The following is an 18,486-nucleotide window of genomic DNA, read 5'->3' on the forward strand; positions in this document are numbered from 1 at the left end:
AAAAATTTACTCTCAACTGTCTTAAATGCATTCCTTGAAGATCATGCAATGTACAGTGGCAGAAGTAAATGTATACCAGGTACATGACTGCTCCAAAACATTACAGTAAATATGAATTATAAATAGTATGGTGGTGAAGCCGGTAGGAAAGAAGCTTCCAGATGCATATTATATAAAAGTAATTGAACCACTGTATATAATATGTCATTTACAAACCATATTCCAGAAAAGTATGTTACAAATATAAATGCTGGGAGTCTTCATTGCCAGTGAAAATAAACATCATAAATAATAAGGTGGTAAACCAAAGGACAACAATGCACAAGTATCGGATTTCATATTTGTATGCAAAAAAACATAAATTAGTAATGAAAATTAAGCAGTTGCAAACTCAAGCCATTAAGACAGCAGTTTGCATGGTAGCATTACAATTACCATGCAAATTCTCCTCAGGGCAATTATCCAAACATGTACAATAGCACAAAGTGCGCAATACTGCTCGAGAAGGAGAACCTTATATCAGGCCAACCTCAAACTCCTTAGTGATGAGAACCTAGGCCTAGGAGCCACAGGGATTCTCAGAAAAGACCTATTACGGAACAGATATCTGAAAGATGTAGAAGATTTGAGAAGAAAAGAACACTTAATAAAAGACACACAATAGTAAGACACTAGTTAAGTATAACAAGAGAATGGCTTATACAAAAGAAAACCCTGATTCATTTCCCTTTCCTCCCACCACAGTTAGGACGTATCCACCTGTACAAACAGGGCCGGTCTCTTCATGGTGTGTATAAACAGTAGGCTCCTAAAAAGTGCCTGTTCATGTTACTATGAACTTAATAACGTCTACACAGCAAAAGGCATCACCAGATATTAACAGTTGAGCTCGTTCTGAATGAAACAGCTTGGGTACCAGGTGTGGTGTATTTTTTATTTTAATAGCATTATATTACATTTGACATGCATTAATTTGAATGTTGTCTTTCCTAACATTTCATTATACCATATAGACATTCTCCAAATTCTGCCAACTACTTAAACTATTTTAATTGTGCTGTTCAGAGACCAGATGAGTTAACTGGACTTCACTCACTGCTACTAATGTGAGCCAGGCTGAGGAAAGATATTTTGGGAAAGAGTAGGTTTTGGGGTTGGCGGCAGAGGGAAGGGACATCATTTCATAAATTATGCTTATTGCCACAGTCTTTGAAGGTAACTATTTGGTAGCCTTCTGCAGCAGGGGCATAACAGTTTGCCAGCTTATTAATGCTTAAAAGATAAAAACTGGCTGCTGATACGAATACAACTCTGGAACCCAGTAACCTTGTAACATCAACATCACTGTTTAGAGATAATGCCCTCAGAGCTTGGCTATCAATGTAATGAAGATAAGGTACGTTTACTACCAGCAAAGTTAAACTGAAGCCCACATTTTTTGTATGTTGCATATCTTAACTAAACTGTGCTAACTCCCAGAAAACTGCAACTTATGAACTTTTTTTTTCACTCATTATGAACACGTAAACCATGATATGAAGCTATATGAAGCTTCTTAATATCACAAAATTTATCAAGTCATACTACCTCATTAAAAACTAAAATTACATCTTTCTGAACTTCATTTCTTTCATTTAATTTTCTTTCCCTTTCTGCTTTTCCACCTACCACATGCATTGTTAAATTTGTTTTCTTTGTTTTGGATTGGAATAAAAAAGGAATCAAACCCATACAAATTGCACAGAATCATATCTTAGAATTCTAGTAAATACAAAATGAAAGATAACTAGTAATGCGTGTAGTAGAGAATCAATAATAAAGTAAAACAGAATGATAACATTCAAAAGGTGTCTTACTTGATAAGCAGTGTTATTAAAATCAAGTGAAGCACACTCTTCTATAACATTCAGACTGCCTGCCAGAATCACTAAACACTGATTAGAAAAAAGTCTTAATTGATCAGATCTTTTAATTTGCGTTTAAATTAAAATCAACAGAACGAACAGAAACATTGATTTTTTTTTTTTTCCATCTGTATTATTATTATTTTTATCTGGAGAAAGGCCAAGTGAGTTACTTATACTTTGTGGGGAACAGAAAGAGTTGTAAGACCAAACGAGCATTTAAAATGCTATCTAGACATCTTAAAACATTTTCTCAGGATAGACTTAAATTAGCTACTTCCCTAAATTAAGAACTGTTTGTGTTTGTTAGTTTTTGGTTTGCTTCTTAAAAACAAAACAAAACAAAATTGAGAATTATATTCTTTTTAGAAAGTCAATTCAGTCTGTGGTTTATACATATGGACAGCAAGGGTAAAGGGGCTGGAACCTGACTGTACTTCAACCATCTAATCAACATTAACAGAAACTGTTATTTCCCAGAGATCAGAACATGGATCTTGTGCTCAGAGATACAAAGTTATAGGGGTGTAAAAAACCTAGCTTTTTCAGCTGAGCATTATACATCATTAGTCATGTGAAAGAGAAAAGAACTTCTGACTTTAAATTTGCAAGTGACAATTAGAGGAACATTTATACGAGAACACAAATTGAGTACACATAGTACAAGAGTCACACTGAAGAAAGAAAGAACGAAAAAAATCACAAAAACCTCTTTATATTCCCTTTCAAAGTAACACTGTCCTTTGTACACAATATACAGTCTAGAGTTACTACAATAACTTAGTTACCGATTCTTTGAACGAGACAAAAGTTTCATGTAACATTTTATGAATAACTTTTTATTACTACCAGAAAACTTAGAATACAGAATATCCTTATTATTTTATCATTCACATTTTTATGGTCAGTCCTTTTACATAAATCAAGCAATACAAAGAGGTCTTGATGTAATCAATTCCAACACATCATAGCTCCTTTACACTGCCAGAATGGCATTTGGCTGCCTTCTATAAATAGAAGGCCAATTCAGATTTGTGTCTTACTGTACAATGCTTTGAATTCATGCAAACTTTTTCATATATACAGTCTAGCCAGGTCATGATAAAATTAAATCAGATGTCCTAGACTGATACCATAAGCAGCGTATCTTGAAAATAATCATCATGAGATGCAGAAAGTTGTTAAACACAAAGCTCATGTTTTTAAGAAAGCTATCATACCAGGATCAAATCTGCTAGCAGCTACACATATACTTAATGCTATTGCTAGCAGCGGTCCAGGTACAGCCAAAGGGATCAGTCTGAGTAGTAAAACTACATCTGTACACATGGATACTTTCTTGCACAGGTATACCCTCAATTTTTCATGTTATCTGGCTAAATTGAATCAAGGCACAGTGGTTAGAGCACATACTCCACAACACTAAGGCACCTGATATTTAGCTATCAGGTGTTACTACGTCTTCTTTTTTTTTTAAGTTTTCCAGAATACAGAGCAAGCCTATCATAAACAAGCATCTGAGGTAGTTCAGCTGAAGGGGTGTATTCCAATTTAGACTGCTCTTATTTGGTATGGCCATTAATCTAACATGGAAGAAATAAAACCCTTATGAATTCATTAATTTTCTAAACTCAACAATCTATTCTTTGGTTTTGAAGAAAAAATGCACACAAAGATCTCTTACATACTTCGTAAAGAAAATATAAACATTGAGTAACGGGACCTGAGATGTACCTCTGTGCCTACATATTTGTCATTTAAATTAAATGTTCACACTCCTTCAGACCAATAAACAAATGTACACAATTTCCTCAGACACATTTGTATTAAAAGCAAATAATGCGGGGACCTTACCTATCTTTTCTACGTTCTCCAACAGATACTGGGCTAATGGAAATCCTAGGTAACGTAGAAAGGGAGTTCTGAGACTGGCTGCTGGCGAAGGAAGACGTTTCCAAGTTAAGAGGTGATTGTGGAGGAGTTATCAAGCTGGGACTGCTACATTCAGAGTGTGACAAGGAGCCTAGGAAAAATCAACAGTTGAGTTTTAGTATCCTGCATCTGTCATAGTTTGGAGATCTACACAGACATAGTGAAAGACACCATACACATCTGAGACAAGAAAGAGGACCGAGTGTTCACTAGGACTCCATTAACCATGAAAGGAGCTTAGGGAGACCAGGTAACTGGTTTCAGACAGTGCAAACTTACTGTCCTTAATGACCATATATCAAATCTGTCCTCTCTAAGTGTGCATACAACTACTGCCATTCTCAACAAGGAGAGAAGGTTACAGACAAGCTACACCATATGCATGTCTGAAAACACTTAGCAACGCAAAGTTAAAGAAAAATAATAAAAAACAGGAAAGGAGAAATAAAATAAATATATGTAGGTTTATTTTCAGATAAAATATTTATGTACAGCCCTTTCCTTTGGGTAAGGGATACATTATGAAACATCTGAAAACACCAAAGAAACCCCAGCATGAATCATACACAGAGACAGGAAAGCTCTGCAATTTCAACCAATCTTGACATGGCTTTATTTGCATCTCTTCCCTGGTTGTACCCTCCCTGAGAAATTTACTGAACAAGCGCCCTGACAGAAACATTCAGTTTGCTTCCTCTGACAAAGCTACAGAAAATAAATATCAAATTACTAATCACAAATGAAAGCCATTTGTAAGAATTGCATATGCCCAGTTAGGAAAACCACTGCATACAATCCATTAAGGCTACAGAACATTTGGGCAATAATGGCAGCAAAGAGTTGCCGCTCACTGTCGTCGAACTCCGAATTCTACAGCTCTCCAGCATGCCAGCTGGTATTTGTTTCATGTCTTTAAATACCCTCCACCAAGCAATTTTGAGTGAAGTACTAAAATATTTTCACTGCATTTCAAAATATAATTCACAATCAGTAATACCATAATATGCAAAAAAAAAAACCCTTTAAAAAAATCAAAAAAATAATGCAGGCCATCTCAATGTTAAAACTTTTAAGACATCATTCTAGAAGAAGACTACAACTGTAAAACATACAGCAATGCTTATTCTTACATTTTTTGTGCACTTTTTCTTAGTATGCCACTTCCTAGAGTCAACTAACAGAAACAACTTTCATTAGAATGTTTCCTTTTTTTACCTTTCTGTGCCAAAATGCAAATTTTGTAACTTTAATAAAACTGCCATATTTAGATTTTGGCACAGCCTGATTTAAGAACTGCAAAGGCTTTGGATTGGTAACACTGAAAATAGTATGACTAAAATTACTTATGAAATAATTCACCTCTGTCAGAGCCCATCATGGACCTTGGATATCTTGGTGTTAAAGGGATCTTAATTCGTTCTGTTCTGTATTGCAAGTTACTCGAAGAACCTATTTTTACAACAAGAAAACATTACAATGATGAAAGTAAAAGCAACTACATTGAACAAAAAAGTACATTTAGATTCTACTTCTTCAATGACCATTAAAATGGCCTCTGAATTTACGCACAAGCTTTGATGATTACCCTCGTATATATTGTGTATATCGTATTTCTAGTAAATTGTCTTGATTACACAGTCAGAATACTGCTATACTGTATATACACACTGTTCATTCTTGTATGAAAAATATTTTGAATATTTTTCAATCAAATGAAATTTAACTTGAAGTCCAAGCAAGAATCTAACATCTCTGTTTACTAAGAATCCATGGGACTTTCCAAAAGGCATTTAAAATACTCTGATTACATTCTGCCTGGATGAATACATCATTTTTTGACACTGTTTGCAAACCGTTATGCCATTTTTTGCTGTGGTTACGAAGCTGCCATGCTCTATTCAGATACAACTGCCAATCATCGATGGAACACAGGAACACAAACATGCACAAAAAAGTTATTAAATAATTTAAAATTTTAATAAATTCTAAAATGTTAAAATGTTATTGCTACAAAGCATGCATTTGCTTTGGTATTAGTAGGATAGGCATAAACAATCTTACATGTCGATCAAATAAACATAAGTGTAACATCTTCCAACAACACAATTTATATTAGGCCATTAGTCACCCTAGATTTTTTGTTCTGGGGGCTTTCTCCTTTTCTCTTCTTCTCTCCACCTCACTGAACCTCAAAAATACTTTGGCTGGGCCTCTCATCTTTATAAGGGTACTTTCAAACAGTAACATGCATGGAAAGGAGAATCACACACACAGAGAGCACATTTTAAAGAGACTGTAAAGAATGAATTAAACACAACTACTTCCAGGGAACACCTTTAGTCATAAAACCACAAAAAATGAAGCAAAGAAACACAGGAAGCCTTTAGGCTTTGCTAGCTGTGACAATCCTGTAACACATGTACTTAAGGAATTTTCCATTTATTCTTTGTCTCCAATATACAGGAGTCCCACAAGAAATAAATCAGAACAGCTAGTTACCAAGTCTTGCACTGGATGGTAATGAATTTGAGCCATGAGACGCTCTTGTACGTGAATTTTCAGAGTAGTCATTGGAGAGTTTATGACTTAGGTCCAAACTCAGGCGACCTTGATGCTGGGAACTACATCAAAAGAAAGGAGAACAGGGCAACAGTTAGAACTGGGCAAAGCACCTCAGCAAATAGCAAATTGGCCAACAAAAAATTTTGGTTATCCCTGAGTTACTGAATAAAATGAATGCTCCTCTCCTTCCTACTTCCCAATTGTCCCATCATTTTATGAATTAAGAGTAAGTCAGAGGAAAGATAGCCTAAAGTGCTATAAAAAAAGGGGGGAAGGCTTTATTTGTTTTGGCAAGGACAAGAAAAAACATTAGAAATTAGTTCATTAAAAAAATAAATTTCTTTGTCAATATCAGCCAGCGGAGCAGAGGGAAACCTAATCCATCAGTTACCAAAAGACATGAAAGCAACTGGCAGATCACTTCTACGCAAAAATGGTTTTGAGAACCCTAGGTCAAAATAACACGACAGCAGTGCATTTCACTCCACACTGTATACAAAAACCAGAAGCAATTTCATCCTAATGAAAACAAAAATTTAAGGAGAGATAAATTTCAAAACACCTGGGATGCAGATGCTGATGGCATATCTGGCTGGCGACTGATGGACAATTGCTGGTGTGAACTCTATGGCTCCAGGCAGTATAGATTGGATTTCTCATGACAGCCGTTACTGCAGGGCATGGTGCTAAGCTTCTTGGTACAGTACCTGCTTCAGATGATAAAAACACATTCTTACCAACATTATTAGCATATAAACTACAGATTTTAAATACATTCAACCATTTATAAAATTATGTATTATAACATTTGCATGTATGAACATGTATCTATAATTAAAAAGTATTAGCATACAGACAAATACATTATTAAGCACCACATGTCAACTTTTAAGTAGTACATACATATTTAAAATCTGGATTGTAATTTTGTAATGAGTCAGTAATAAAGTGGATTAGATTACCAAAAATTTAAGTCATTCACAGTATGCGCTGGTAGCTAAAAGATTTTCTGTTTTCAAGTATGAACCTTTTTTATACAGCAACAAAAATTCTGCCTTTCTCTCTGAATAGTCACCTGACAGAAACACAAGTTTTTATTTGGTACCTGAACTGACTGCGGCTAAAATGATTCTTGTTCCTCTTCTGTTGCCTCAAAGATTCCCACTTCTAGTGTGTCCTATGACTTTAAATTATAGTACTTCAATATTTATTTGTGAAACTTATTACTCAAGCTGGTTTTTTAAGTACACTCATCCTTCAGTACTCAACCAATTGAGAGCAGCCCTGTGGAGGAGGACTTTGGGGTACTGGTGGATGAAAAGCTGGACACGAGTCAACAACGTGCGCTCACAGCCCAGAAGGCCATCCGTATCCTGGGCTGCACCAAAAGCAGCGTGGCCAGCGGGTCGAGGGAGGGGATTCTGCCCCTCTGCTCTGCTCTGGTGAGACCCCTCCTGGAGCCCTGCGTCCAGCTCTGGGGCCCTCAGCACAAGAAGGACATGGAACTGCTAAAGCGGGTCCAGAGGAGGGCCACAAAAATGGTCAGAGGGCTGGAGCACCTCTCCTACAAGGCCAGGCTGAGGGAGTTGGGGTTGTTCAGCCTGGAGAAGAGAAGGCTCCAGGGAGACCTTGTTGCGGCCTTTCAGTACTTAAAGGGGGCTTATAAGAAAGATGGGAACAAACTTTTTAGCAGGCCCTGTTGCAATAGGACAAGGGGTAATGGTTTTAAAAGGAAAGAGGGAAGATTTAGACTAGATACAAGGAAGACATTTTTTACGGTGAGGGTGGTGAAACACTGGCACAGGTTACCGAGAGAGGTGGTAGATGCCCCATCCCTGGAAACATTCAAGGTCAGGTTGGACGGGGCTCTGAGCAACCTGATCTGGTTAAAGATAACCCTGCTCATCACAGGGGGGTTGGACTAGATGACTTTTAAAGGTCCCTTCCAACCCAAACTATTCTATGATTCAACCCAAGTCTATTTGACCAATTTCCTCTTACATGAGTTGGTAGCATAGAATACAATTGCAAAAACTTGTTCACATTTCAAGACGTACAATCATACTGCTGAATGCAGGGTTGAATTGATTGGGTTATTATGCAAAGGTTATCATGATAACACAAAGCTTTTAGTTAGAAATACTACCTTTTAATATTTTTTCTACTATCATTAAAAGAGAGAGAGGCAGAAAAGAATAAAAGAAATCAAAGAAGAGCAAAAGCTTTTTGATCTGAGCTACTCTTGAGCACGTCTTTATATTCTGAAAATTGAATGGGACAACAGGGTTTGAAACTGTCCATTGCTCCAGGAACACAAGTCATTACCTCCTTCATGGTCTCTAGGAAGAAGAAAGTCTTCCATAATTTCTAGAACATGCAGGAGTTTGGGGCTTTCCAAAGAATTGAGGGTAAACACATAAAAATCAATATTGTCTTGATTTGAAAATGTTTTGTATGCAGGTGCTGAAGGTAGCTACGCTAATGACTGAACAATCCATCTGGCAACAAGTTTACCAGGTCTAAGCAAATGCTCCTTGACCAGTTCTAAGCAACTAGCACATGATACCCTAATTAGCTGCTGAAGCACTCCATTTAGTCTGTACCAATTTAAAACCTGCTAACATGAACCTCAATATCAACAACTGTCCGATCAACTGAGACAACATGCTAACTGATTATAAGGATTTCTGTGAGAGCTGCTTGTGAGTCCCCTCGTCAGCAGCTTAGTATCTCAAATACACTGGCATTTAAACTTTAATTTAGATTAAGATCACAACCAGTTTGGGCACTCAAGATAATCCAAGCATTTGATTTCCAATAGACAGAACTTAATATGTTGTACTTTCTGAACATTAGATCTTTTTTCCTTGGAAGTATTTCAGAAGTTAAGCATCTAAAGCTTGGGACGCCTCCATTTACTCTTTGCTTTCAAAAATACTGGAAATCTTACTTGTCTCCCTAATGTATAGGCTACACCTTGTTCACCACTAATGTACTCAAAACTCCTCTGCACAGAAACTGGTGAAACACAAATCCTTCAGCCAGGAGTTGCTCGGTTTCCTTAACGGTTCTTAAACAGCTTTCACTTCTTTACAGTCTAAAAGCTGAGCAGACCATGTTAAGTTTACAACAGACCATGGAAACACGTTTTGCGAGTCATGTTTGTTCTGCACTTATCACAACTAATCCCCAATATTGTCCATTATGGACAAATTCCTTGGGGCATTCCTAGAAAGTAACTATGAGTTCTGCCACTCACCTGCTGACATGCCGCCAGCGTATAAGGTGGCAGGCGCAAAGCCTTCACTGTGCCTAGCAGACCGTTTCGGTGAATATGGTGCCCATTCCTGTAGCTCTGGAGACAGATGCTCCTCGCTAGCTGGAGCATACTTCTGCACCTACAAAAACACAGAAATTTGATTATAGGAAGTTGGAGATTCAGAAGAAAAAAAATAAAATAGCCAAACTTCATAAGCAGTAAGCAACTCAGACTTTCTAGTATCTATTCCAGAATGTGCTCACCATCACAGTGCTTGTTACACTTTTACCTTTCAATGATGCTATTCACTTCTTTCCTCCATCCTGCCCCGTTAGTTCTTTTTATTATTTTGTAATCTTTTTAGGCCAATGTTTGCAACTTAACTGGTATACTTTCCTTCACAATAAAACACCCAGCATTTAGTTATGTTTCTCCTTTAAAACACTGCTTTCCCAGGACATTTCAAATGTTATTTCAGCCACTACTGCAAGCGCTTCCTAAAGATGACCTGGCTAACAAGCCACATAGTGTTTTCCTCTAAGCCTGTATTTTCAGATATGTGTGGAGCAACCTGTCTTCAACAGAGCAACTCACATTTTGGAACCATCACAACTTCTGTTCTGTACATAATGAGGAGACACTGGTGAGTTAAGAAACAATAGCTCAAATACTGACAGTGATGTGAGACAGCTACACATTCAGGGCTCAGCATGCAGAATTTACACACTTGAAACATACAACACAAACATGAGACTGAAGTATGCAATAAGTGAAAAATAATTTTTGAAAAGGTACTTACAGTTTTTATGATAGCAGTATTTTAATTAAATGAAGAGTTGTTGAGAGCACAAAGACTATAAAATGCAGAGGTACCTCCTTAGAACCAATACTTCATCGCTACCATGGGTGTATTAGTAATTGTACCACCTAATACTCAGGGATGAAAGTTCTCTTAAATTTATCAACTTAAAGTACACAAACTTAACCGTGTATATACACAACTAAGGAAATTGATTCCACCCAGTATGGCTACAAATTCAACTACACTTCGTATTCTATATACATATTTTTTATATCATAAACACTACATCATCAATGAATACATGCAGACTGGACACTGCTGTTACACAACCTGATGTAGTTGTAGTGCACAAAGACAATTCCACCAGAGAGAAATTTTCAGAGTGAATGGTGTTCACTTTTTAAGGCACAATATAACTTCTGCTCTCTAGTCAATAACAACTTTAGAGTTACAAAGTTCTGCCTATTTTCTGGGAGGACAGGGGACAAATTAAGTAAGGAAAAAAAGAAAAAAAAAAAAAGAATCACAGAACCTAGTTCTCATTTAACCCTAGAAACGTAAATTAACTACTACATCAAATAACCTTAAAAACCAAAAGCTATGATTTTATAGTTCTATTACACAATTTTCTTTTTCACCTTGAACAAACACCTATATGATATCTGCAATATCACTTGGGCAGTGTGTAGAACCAATGGCAATATGTCTTTGTCAATCCGTTCCAGTCTTCCAAATAGTGAGTGCCAAAACCGCCCCCTCTGTTTCAGCTAACAAATTTCTTAGAGGTAAGCCCCCAACTACACGTGTCCTTGTCACAGTTGGAAACTCTTCACCTATAGTAATATTATTACAGTTATAACCAGGACAACACATATGCTCATGACAATGCACTATAATGAAGCATGGGAGTATGAGTGCTAATGGATCAACTTGATATTCTACGCAAAGCAAATACCCCGTATTCAAATGTGTTCAATAGCTTGATCTTGTTTTGTTGTTATATACATGCCAAAAGATGACACTAGAATATGCCTGCCTTCGCTTCTTGTGGTGCAATTCTTGGTGAAAAACTGTGACCTCTCTCTTAGCCATGCTGGTCTTCAGACCTGTTCAGAATAAATCTGCTGATTTCAGCTACCAAATTAAACCCTTACACTTTTCTGCACTGATAATGCAGAATTTGCTGGACACTCATAAAAAAGGCTTAGAGCTCTCCACAACTATTTTTCCCCTAAAATGTTAGGGAATGTGGAAGGAATACAATGGATGAAGCCAAAAAAAGACAAACAAAATTGACAGTTGTTCTCTTATATCAGTATTTTTGCTGAATATGGCTCCAAACCTTCCACTACTTCCAATTCAGCTCTGCTGTCTCTACTGCTTCTAAAACTCTGTGACCACACTGGGATTATCCAGGTATAAACAAGTATGGGCAAAGAATATGATATTCTAAGTTGTTATGATATGATTTATATACGCAAGCAAAAATAACACTTTTCGAAATTTCAGACTGGGGGGGGGGTGGGGGTGGGGAATCTGTACCTGCCACCAGAACAAATCTGAGGCAGTGGACCTGAAACTACATTATTGGTTATGCCACTTTATATAATGCAGTCATCTAAATAGGCTCATCTTCCTAGATGACATAAAATGTTTCTTCCACCTAACTCTGGTTAAGACATGATCCACAGTCTCTGCAGAGGGGTTGTTTATTCTGACAAATTATATTCTCATAGAATCGTTTAGGTTGGAAAAGATCTTTAAGATCATCCAGTCCAACCATTAACCTACACTACCAAGTCCACCACTAAACCAGTTAAGGTTATAGTAGCAATTTCATGTTGCCTGGCTTGGGGGCTGGATTATTTATAATGAAAGTAAAAACTAGGAATCATTAAGATTGGAAAGGACCTCTAAGATCATCAGTCCAATCATCAACCCATCACCACCACGTCCACTAAACCATGTCCCAAAGTGCCACATCTACCCGTTTTTTAAACACTTCCAGGTATGGTGACTCCACCATCCTCTCTAGGCAGCCTGTTCCAATGCTTGACTACCCTTTCAATGAAGAAATTTTTCCTAATATCCAATCTAAACCTCCCCTGATGCAGCTTGAGGCCATTTCCTCTCGTCCTATCGCTAACTACATGGGAGAAGAGACCAACACCCACCTCACTACACCCTCCTTTCAGGTAGTTGCAGAGTCATGAGGTCTCCCCTCAGCCTCCTCTTCTCTAAGCTAAACAATCCCAGTTCCCTCAGCCGCTCCTCATAAGGCCTGTGCTCCAGACACTTCAACAGCTTCCTTTCCCTTCTCTGGACATGCTCCAGCAACTCAATGTCTTTCTTGTAGTGAGGGGCCCAAAACTGGACACAGTATTCGAGGTGCAGCCTCACCAGTGCTGAGTACAGGGGGACAATCACCTCCCTGCTCCTGGTGGCCACACTATTCCTCATACAAGCCAGGATGCTGTTGGCCTTCTTGGCCACCTGGGCACACTGCTGGCTCACATTCAGCCAGCTGTCGACTAACACCCCCAGGTCCTTTTCAGCCAGGCAGCTTTCCAGCCACTCTTCCCCAAGCCTGTAGCATTGCATGGTGCTGTTGTGACCCAAGAGCAGGACCTGGCACTTGGCCTTGTTGAACCTCATGCAATTGGCCTTGGCCCATCGGTCCAGCCTGTCCAGGTCCCTCTGCAGGGCCATCCTGCCCTCCAGCAGATCGACACTCCCACCCAACTTGGTGTCGTCTGCAAGCTTACTGAGGGCGCACTCAATCCCCTCATCCAGATCGTTGATCAAGATAACAAACAAGACTGGCCCTGAAACAGAGCCCTGGGGAACACCACTCGTGACCGGCTGCCAACTGGACTTAACTCCGTTCATCACTACTCTCTGGGCTTGGCCACCCAACCAGTTCTTTACCCAGCGAAGACTACGCCCATCCAAGCCATGAGCTGCCAGCTTCCCAAGGAGAATGCCATGGGAGACGGTGTCAAAGGCTTTGCTGAAGTCCAGGTAAATGACATCCACAGCCTTTCCTTCATCCAGCAGGTGGGTCACCAGGTCATAGAAGGAGATCAGGTTGGTCAGGCAGGACCTGCCTTTCATGAGCCTATGCTGGCTGGGCCTGATCCCCTGGCTGACCTGCACTTGCCTGTTGAGCTCACTCAATATGAAATGCTCCATAATCTTTCCCAGCACCAAGGTCAGGCTGACAGGCCTGTAGTTCCCCGGGTCCTCCTTCCGGCCCTTCTTGTAGATGGGCGTCACATTGGCAAGCCTCCAGTCATCAGGGACCTCCCCTGTTAACCAGGACTGCTGACACTGAACTGTATTATTAAACCACACTCTCATAAACAGTCCATCTTTACAGTGTAATGCGCTTAACGCCCTATGAATTTCAGATTAGATTTACAAAATTATTTAGACACAGAGAAACACTTACAAAAAACAACCCTGTGAATAGTATACCTTTTTCCATTAATTTGTCCAGTGAGCTGGGCAACCAATCTGATTTTTGTAAAACTTAGGAGGCACTATTTTTAGCTTTTCTAGAGCTGCCTCTTCGCATTTTTATTTATTTTTAATTCTATTTCAGATTGTTAAAAACATACAGGAAAGAGCCCTGATCTTCCATCAAGCAGCATTAAAACCCAATTATGGCTACTAAGCCAAACCTTATCATTCTGTTTGGTGGCCACCACTGCCTGTTAAACACTGCAACTCCATGAATTGGTCTTGTGTTTTGTGATACTGCAAAGTGACAACTGAGCCTGGGGTAGCTTCTCAGAGAACAGGCTATGCTTCTCCTGTTATAGTATGTAACCGGGCACCCAAAACGACACTGAAAATACACTTCAAGGTTTCTAGTTTTGTGCTTCAATATACCAAGTTTCTACCTGAAGTGCAGAATTAGGAATGGGCATATGGGTCATTTTATGCCTCAGCGCAGGAGCTGATTTTGGCCTTGGTCTTTTAACTTCTGGCTCTTCAACTCTTTGAAAGCCAATGTCATCTTCACAGGATTTCCTTGAAGAGAGATGAGTGCAGTCAATACCCTCCTCTCGATAATAATGCCCAGCATTCCTGCTGCGCCCCTTGAGAGTAGCAGAGTCCTGTTTAAGTGCCAAGGAAACTGGAGCTTGGACAGTAGCTGGGCTGGTGGGTGGTGATCCAGTTGTTACTGTAGACTCTGATGCAGAGCTTGTCTGCTGTTTATGTTTAAACTTGATAGAGTCACTTCTCTTAGGAGGAGTTGGAGGAGTTGAAGCCACTTCAGCTTTTGATGGCTGAGGTGAATGGCCCGTCACCGGATTAGGGGAAAGGTATTCCAGCTTGGGAGGAGTTGGTGGTCTTTTGAAAGTATCAGGATCAAAGATAGATTTCCTTTGTTTTGGCTTTTTATAGACAGAGAACTTTTCTGTTTCTGTTGCTGAGATATTAACCATGACTTTTGGCCAGGTACCACCACTATGCTTATTTCCATGTGCTTTGTCAAATACAGTCTCAACCATCATACAGTCAGCTCCTGTAGGTTCATAAGGCAGTCTCCTGTTGTCCAAGTCAACAGCTCCAAAGCCTCGGTCGCTGTATGCCTCTGGGCTGAATGAACTGAGACTGTGTTCTGAATTACTGTGGCAACTGTGCACTGCGTTCCTATGAGAGTCTACTCGTAACGTGTTATTAGGGAAAGGTTTGTGATCACAAAATGAACCGCTGCCCTGATCACTTTGGTCCTTCTTGCCATCCATGATGTCTGGATTGAAAATGTCAGTCTGTGTTGAGCTGTTGAGTTTCAGATTTCTTTTATTTTGGGCTTGTATCTCTGATGCGTGAATCCTACAGTTTGATATTTTTTCCGAATCCTTCAGATTTTCAAATATGTTTTGACCACTCCAAGATGAGCTCTGAGGAAAAACCTAAAACAAACAAAAAAACAACCCAAACAAGTGATCACTTTATTATTATGGCTGATTTCTGTTTAGTATGAGGCATATTCTAGCCTCCTTGATTTACCTATACCTGAATACACACCAACACATGTATAGATATGGTTGGGAAAAGTTTAATAAAATCTTGCAGATGCAAAGCACAGAACATCAGATAAAATGAAACTAGAAAATTTTCTGAAACATTTTCAGCACAATTCCAGAAGGGCAACTCCACACTGTGGCAGAAGCACTGTACTGACAGTGAAGGGACCTGCATTCTACTTCTACCTCTGGTAAGTGATGCCAATAAGTCATCTTTCATTGCTCGCTTTCCCCTCAAACATTTCATCTTTTTACTTTCTTAAGACCTCAGGCTCCCTGGAACTGGAATTATCACTCACAAAGCCTGTGTGACAGGCCCAGCATAATGGGATTCTAACCTCAATAAGGAAAACAGAATAATATTTTTATAGTAATAAGCCTGAAAAAGAAAGCCTAGTACTTAATCCTCATGATAACCAGAGTTCAGTTTTCTGCACAACTCCCTCCTGACTAAAAGCAAACCTTTCTGTAGTCAGGAGGCAGTTTATCTTTCATGTACAAAACTGCTGCAGCTTTGAAGCAGAAACCAAGAAGAAAAGCAACTGTGCTGGAAGTCATTTCATGTGACCAGCAAACACATAGGAAAGAAGTAAGAACAATAAATAAGTTTCACTTCCTACCAAATGCCACAATAGCCTTACTTTGGAAATAACTGTTGAGTGTACCACCAGAGAAATGCATCCAGATGGTCTTATTTTTAGCAGAGACTTTCCCATGACAATACATTAATCTTTTCATATACTCTTCCCTGAACAGCTAAAATAATTCCATATAAGTTCAAGAAAATTCTGCAAATTTTGCTTCTCCTACTCACCTTCATCAGTGACAGGGTAAGGGAGTCCCTACAGTTTCGTAGCAAAGCTTCACATTCAGTAAGCGACTTGTTATCTAGTGCAATGCCATTGATCTAAACACAAAAAAACCACAACAGCCATCTGTAAATCAAAGGTAGCAGGTGGGAAGCATCTTAAGGTAGCATCTCTGAGACAGGGAAAACACTAGTTTTGCAGGTATACATGACTGAAGTCTGGTTGACCTTGTCCTGTCTTTTTCCATTCTCCACTAGAAAAACAAACCTCTCAACTACAATTTTGCTTTCCTTACTACAGTGCAACAACACTTGTTTCACTACATTAGCCTCTATGCATTTGTACATCAACAGTAATCATCTTTCATTTCACAGGAATACATAAATCAGGCAGGTTGTTTAAGGCTGCAAATGCACACAGGGAAAAACTTCCCCTCCAAAAGGATGACATCTGTGATACCATAATTTAAAAGACATGAAAACTTTCATCCAGCCAAGGGATGTCTTTTTGAAACTGACCTTTCCTATTCAGTATAAAAATCACAAGTATCATTATATATAAGCCCAGTGTAAAGAGTAAGGCAGTGTCTCTGTCTAAAATTCTCATATGAACTAAGCACAGCAAATAACCTGCACATTGTATGAATCACTCAGCCTACAAACACATTAATTTGTAATAAATATTTAGTAAATATACAAAAAGGGTATAATACAGTGAAAGTAAAAATTTGGAAAGTTTGAGATCTTAAAGGGTGGCATCAATGGTAACACTTTAAAAGAAATAAAAATTAAAAAAAGGAGAATGCATTCTTAAGACTTACAGCAATTATTCTATCTCCTACAGTAAGGGAACCCTCTTTGGCAGCTGGGCTTCCAGGCACAACAGCAGCAACAAATACTCCATTTTCTAGACTGACACCACTATCTGAAATACACAAAATAAACATTAATTTACTCCTGCAATTCAAATACCTTGCTAAAACAGCATGTCTGACCTGCCTGCACAAGAAAGAAATGTAACTACCAAACCAACTGAATTTCAATTTCTGAAAACCTTTTTAAAGAAATACGAACACAGTGGGAGGAAAATAGGGATATATCCCAAAATTTAATATAATCATATAAAGGCGAGGTGACTGACAAGTTTAACAGTCTTGCTTAGACTCCCAGTAACACTCCAGACAGGCAGCTAACTAGAAATAAGTATTAAAAAAAAACCCAAAAGCAAAACCCACCCAAGAACAAAAAAGAAAACCTGTACTTACAGAATAAAGCTATCATCAATATGAGGATTCTTAGTCTGCTAAAAACAATTAATGAAAATCCCTAGCTAGAAGGTAGTAACAGTTTAAGTGGGATTTAAGCAGAGGCTCAAAACATGTACCTTTATGTCAAGCCATTTTTGGCTGAACAAACACGTACCATTTATGTACAGCCTTTACAGCCATTACCTTTATGTCCAGAAACATTGATGTGAAGAGGTGTTATCACTCGCCCACCTAAGGACTTCCTTCTTCGAACCACCATGTTAATAACACCTCCTCCATTTAGGACAGCTTTTATAACTTGCTTTTTATCCTTATTAGTAAGGTCTACATCGTTTATCTTCAGTAACCAATCATTCACTCTGGCAGATAAACAGAAGCAAGCAGGTCAGTGTTACAAGCATACTTTGCTGGATGCAGCATATCAATAACATTCATGAAAAGGGATGCAACAGAGCTGATCTCAATATGTTAATCCTCGGAGTTCTCCATTCCTGAAAAAGCATTAAATAGCAGCTAAATGAAAACCAGGACTTCTAGTCTGCACTTCACTAGCAAAAGTATATCCTCAAATCCGTAATGACTACTCCTTATTTAAAAGCAACTCTTTGGACAGAGGAGAGTGGTTAAAAACCTCCTATTGCCACTAGGAACAGAAGCAGGTTTCAAATTATCCCTTGCTCTACTCTCCTTTCCCCCTGCCCTCCCCCAAGAGCTCACCCTCATATCTTTCCCAAAATTTAAATAAATAGATCAAAGTTTAAGGAGAAAATAAACAGAATAGGTGAGACACAGAGAAACAAAAGAACATTTCAAATCCCGGTGATTTTTAAGGGATGAGTCAAATAGTATTTAATCTCTGTAATGCTTTTAGGCGTTAGCTTTCTCAGTGCGATTTCCCAACCAACAGTAATA

At 38.6% G+C, this 18,486-nt stretch overlaps 1 protein-coding gene across 1 annotated transcript in view; it reads right to left on the reverse strand.

Annotated features, from left to right (window-relative positions):
* Nucleotides 1-18,486, reverse strand: part of DLG5 (discs large MAGUK scaffold protein 5) — a 114,221-nt gene that overhangs the window by 12,108 nt on the left and 83,627 nt on the right. Inside the window, exons 12-20 of the mRNA XM_075717747.1 lie at nucleotides 17,758-17,933; nucleotides 17,128-17,231; nucleotides 16,313-16,405; nucleotides 14,365-15,384; nucleotides 9,658-9,796; nucleotides 6,961-7,105; nucleotides 6,336-6,457; nucleotides 5,196-5,285; nucleotides 3,759-3,927 (exon numbers count right to left, since the gene is read on the reverse strand). Coding sequence (XP_075573862.1) covers nucleotides 3,759-3,927; nucleotides 5,196-5,285; nucleotides 6,336-6,457; nucleotides 6,961-7,105; nucleotides 9,658-9,796; nucleotides 14,365-15,384; nucleotides 16,313-16,405; nucleotides 17,128-17,231; nucleotides 17,758-17,933 — 2,058 coding nt within the window. The remainder of the gene's footprint in view (nucleotides 1-3,758; nucleotides 3,928-5,195; nucleotides 5,286-6,335; nucleotides 6,458-6,960; nucleotides 7,106-9,657; nucleotides 9,797-14,364; nucleotides 15,385-16,312; nucleotides 16,406-17,127; nucleotides 17,232-17,757; nucleotides 17,934-18,486) is intronic.

The sequence above is a fragment of the Pelecanus crispus genome, chromosome 10, assembly GCF_030463565.1.
Source record: "Pelecanus crispus isolate bPelCri1 chromosome 10, bPelCri1.pri, whole genome shotgun sequence".
In the NCBI taxonomy this organism is placed as follows: domain Eukaryota; kingdom Metazoa; phylum Chordata; class Aves; order Pelecaniformes; family Pelecanidae; genus Pelecanus; species Pelecanus crispus.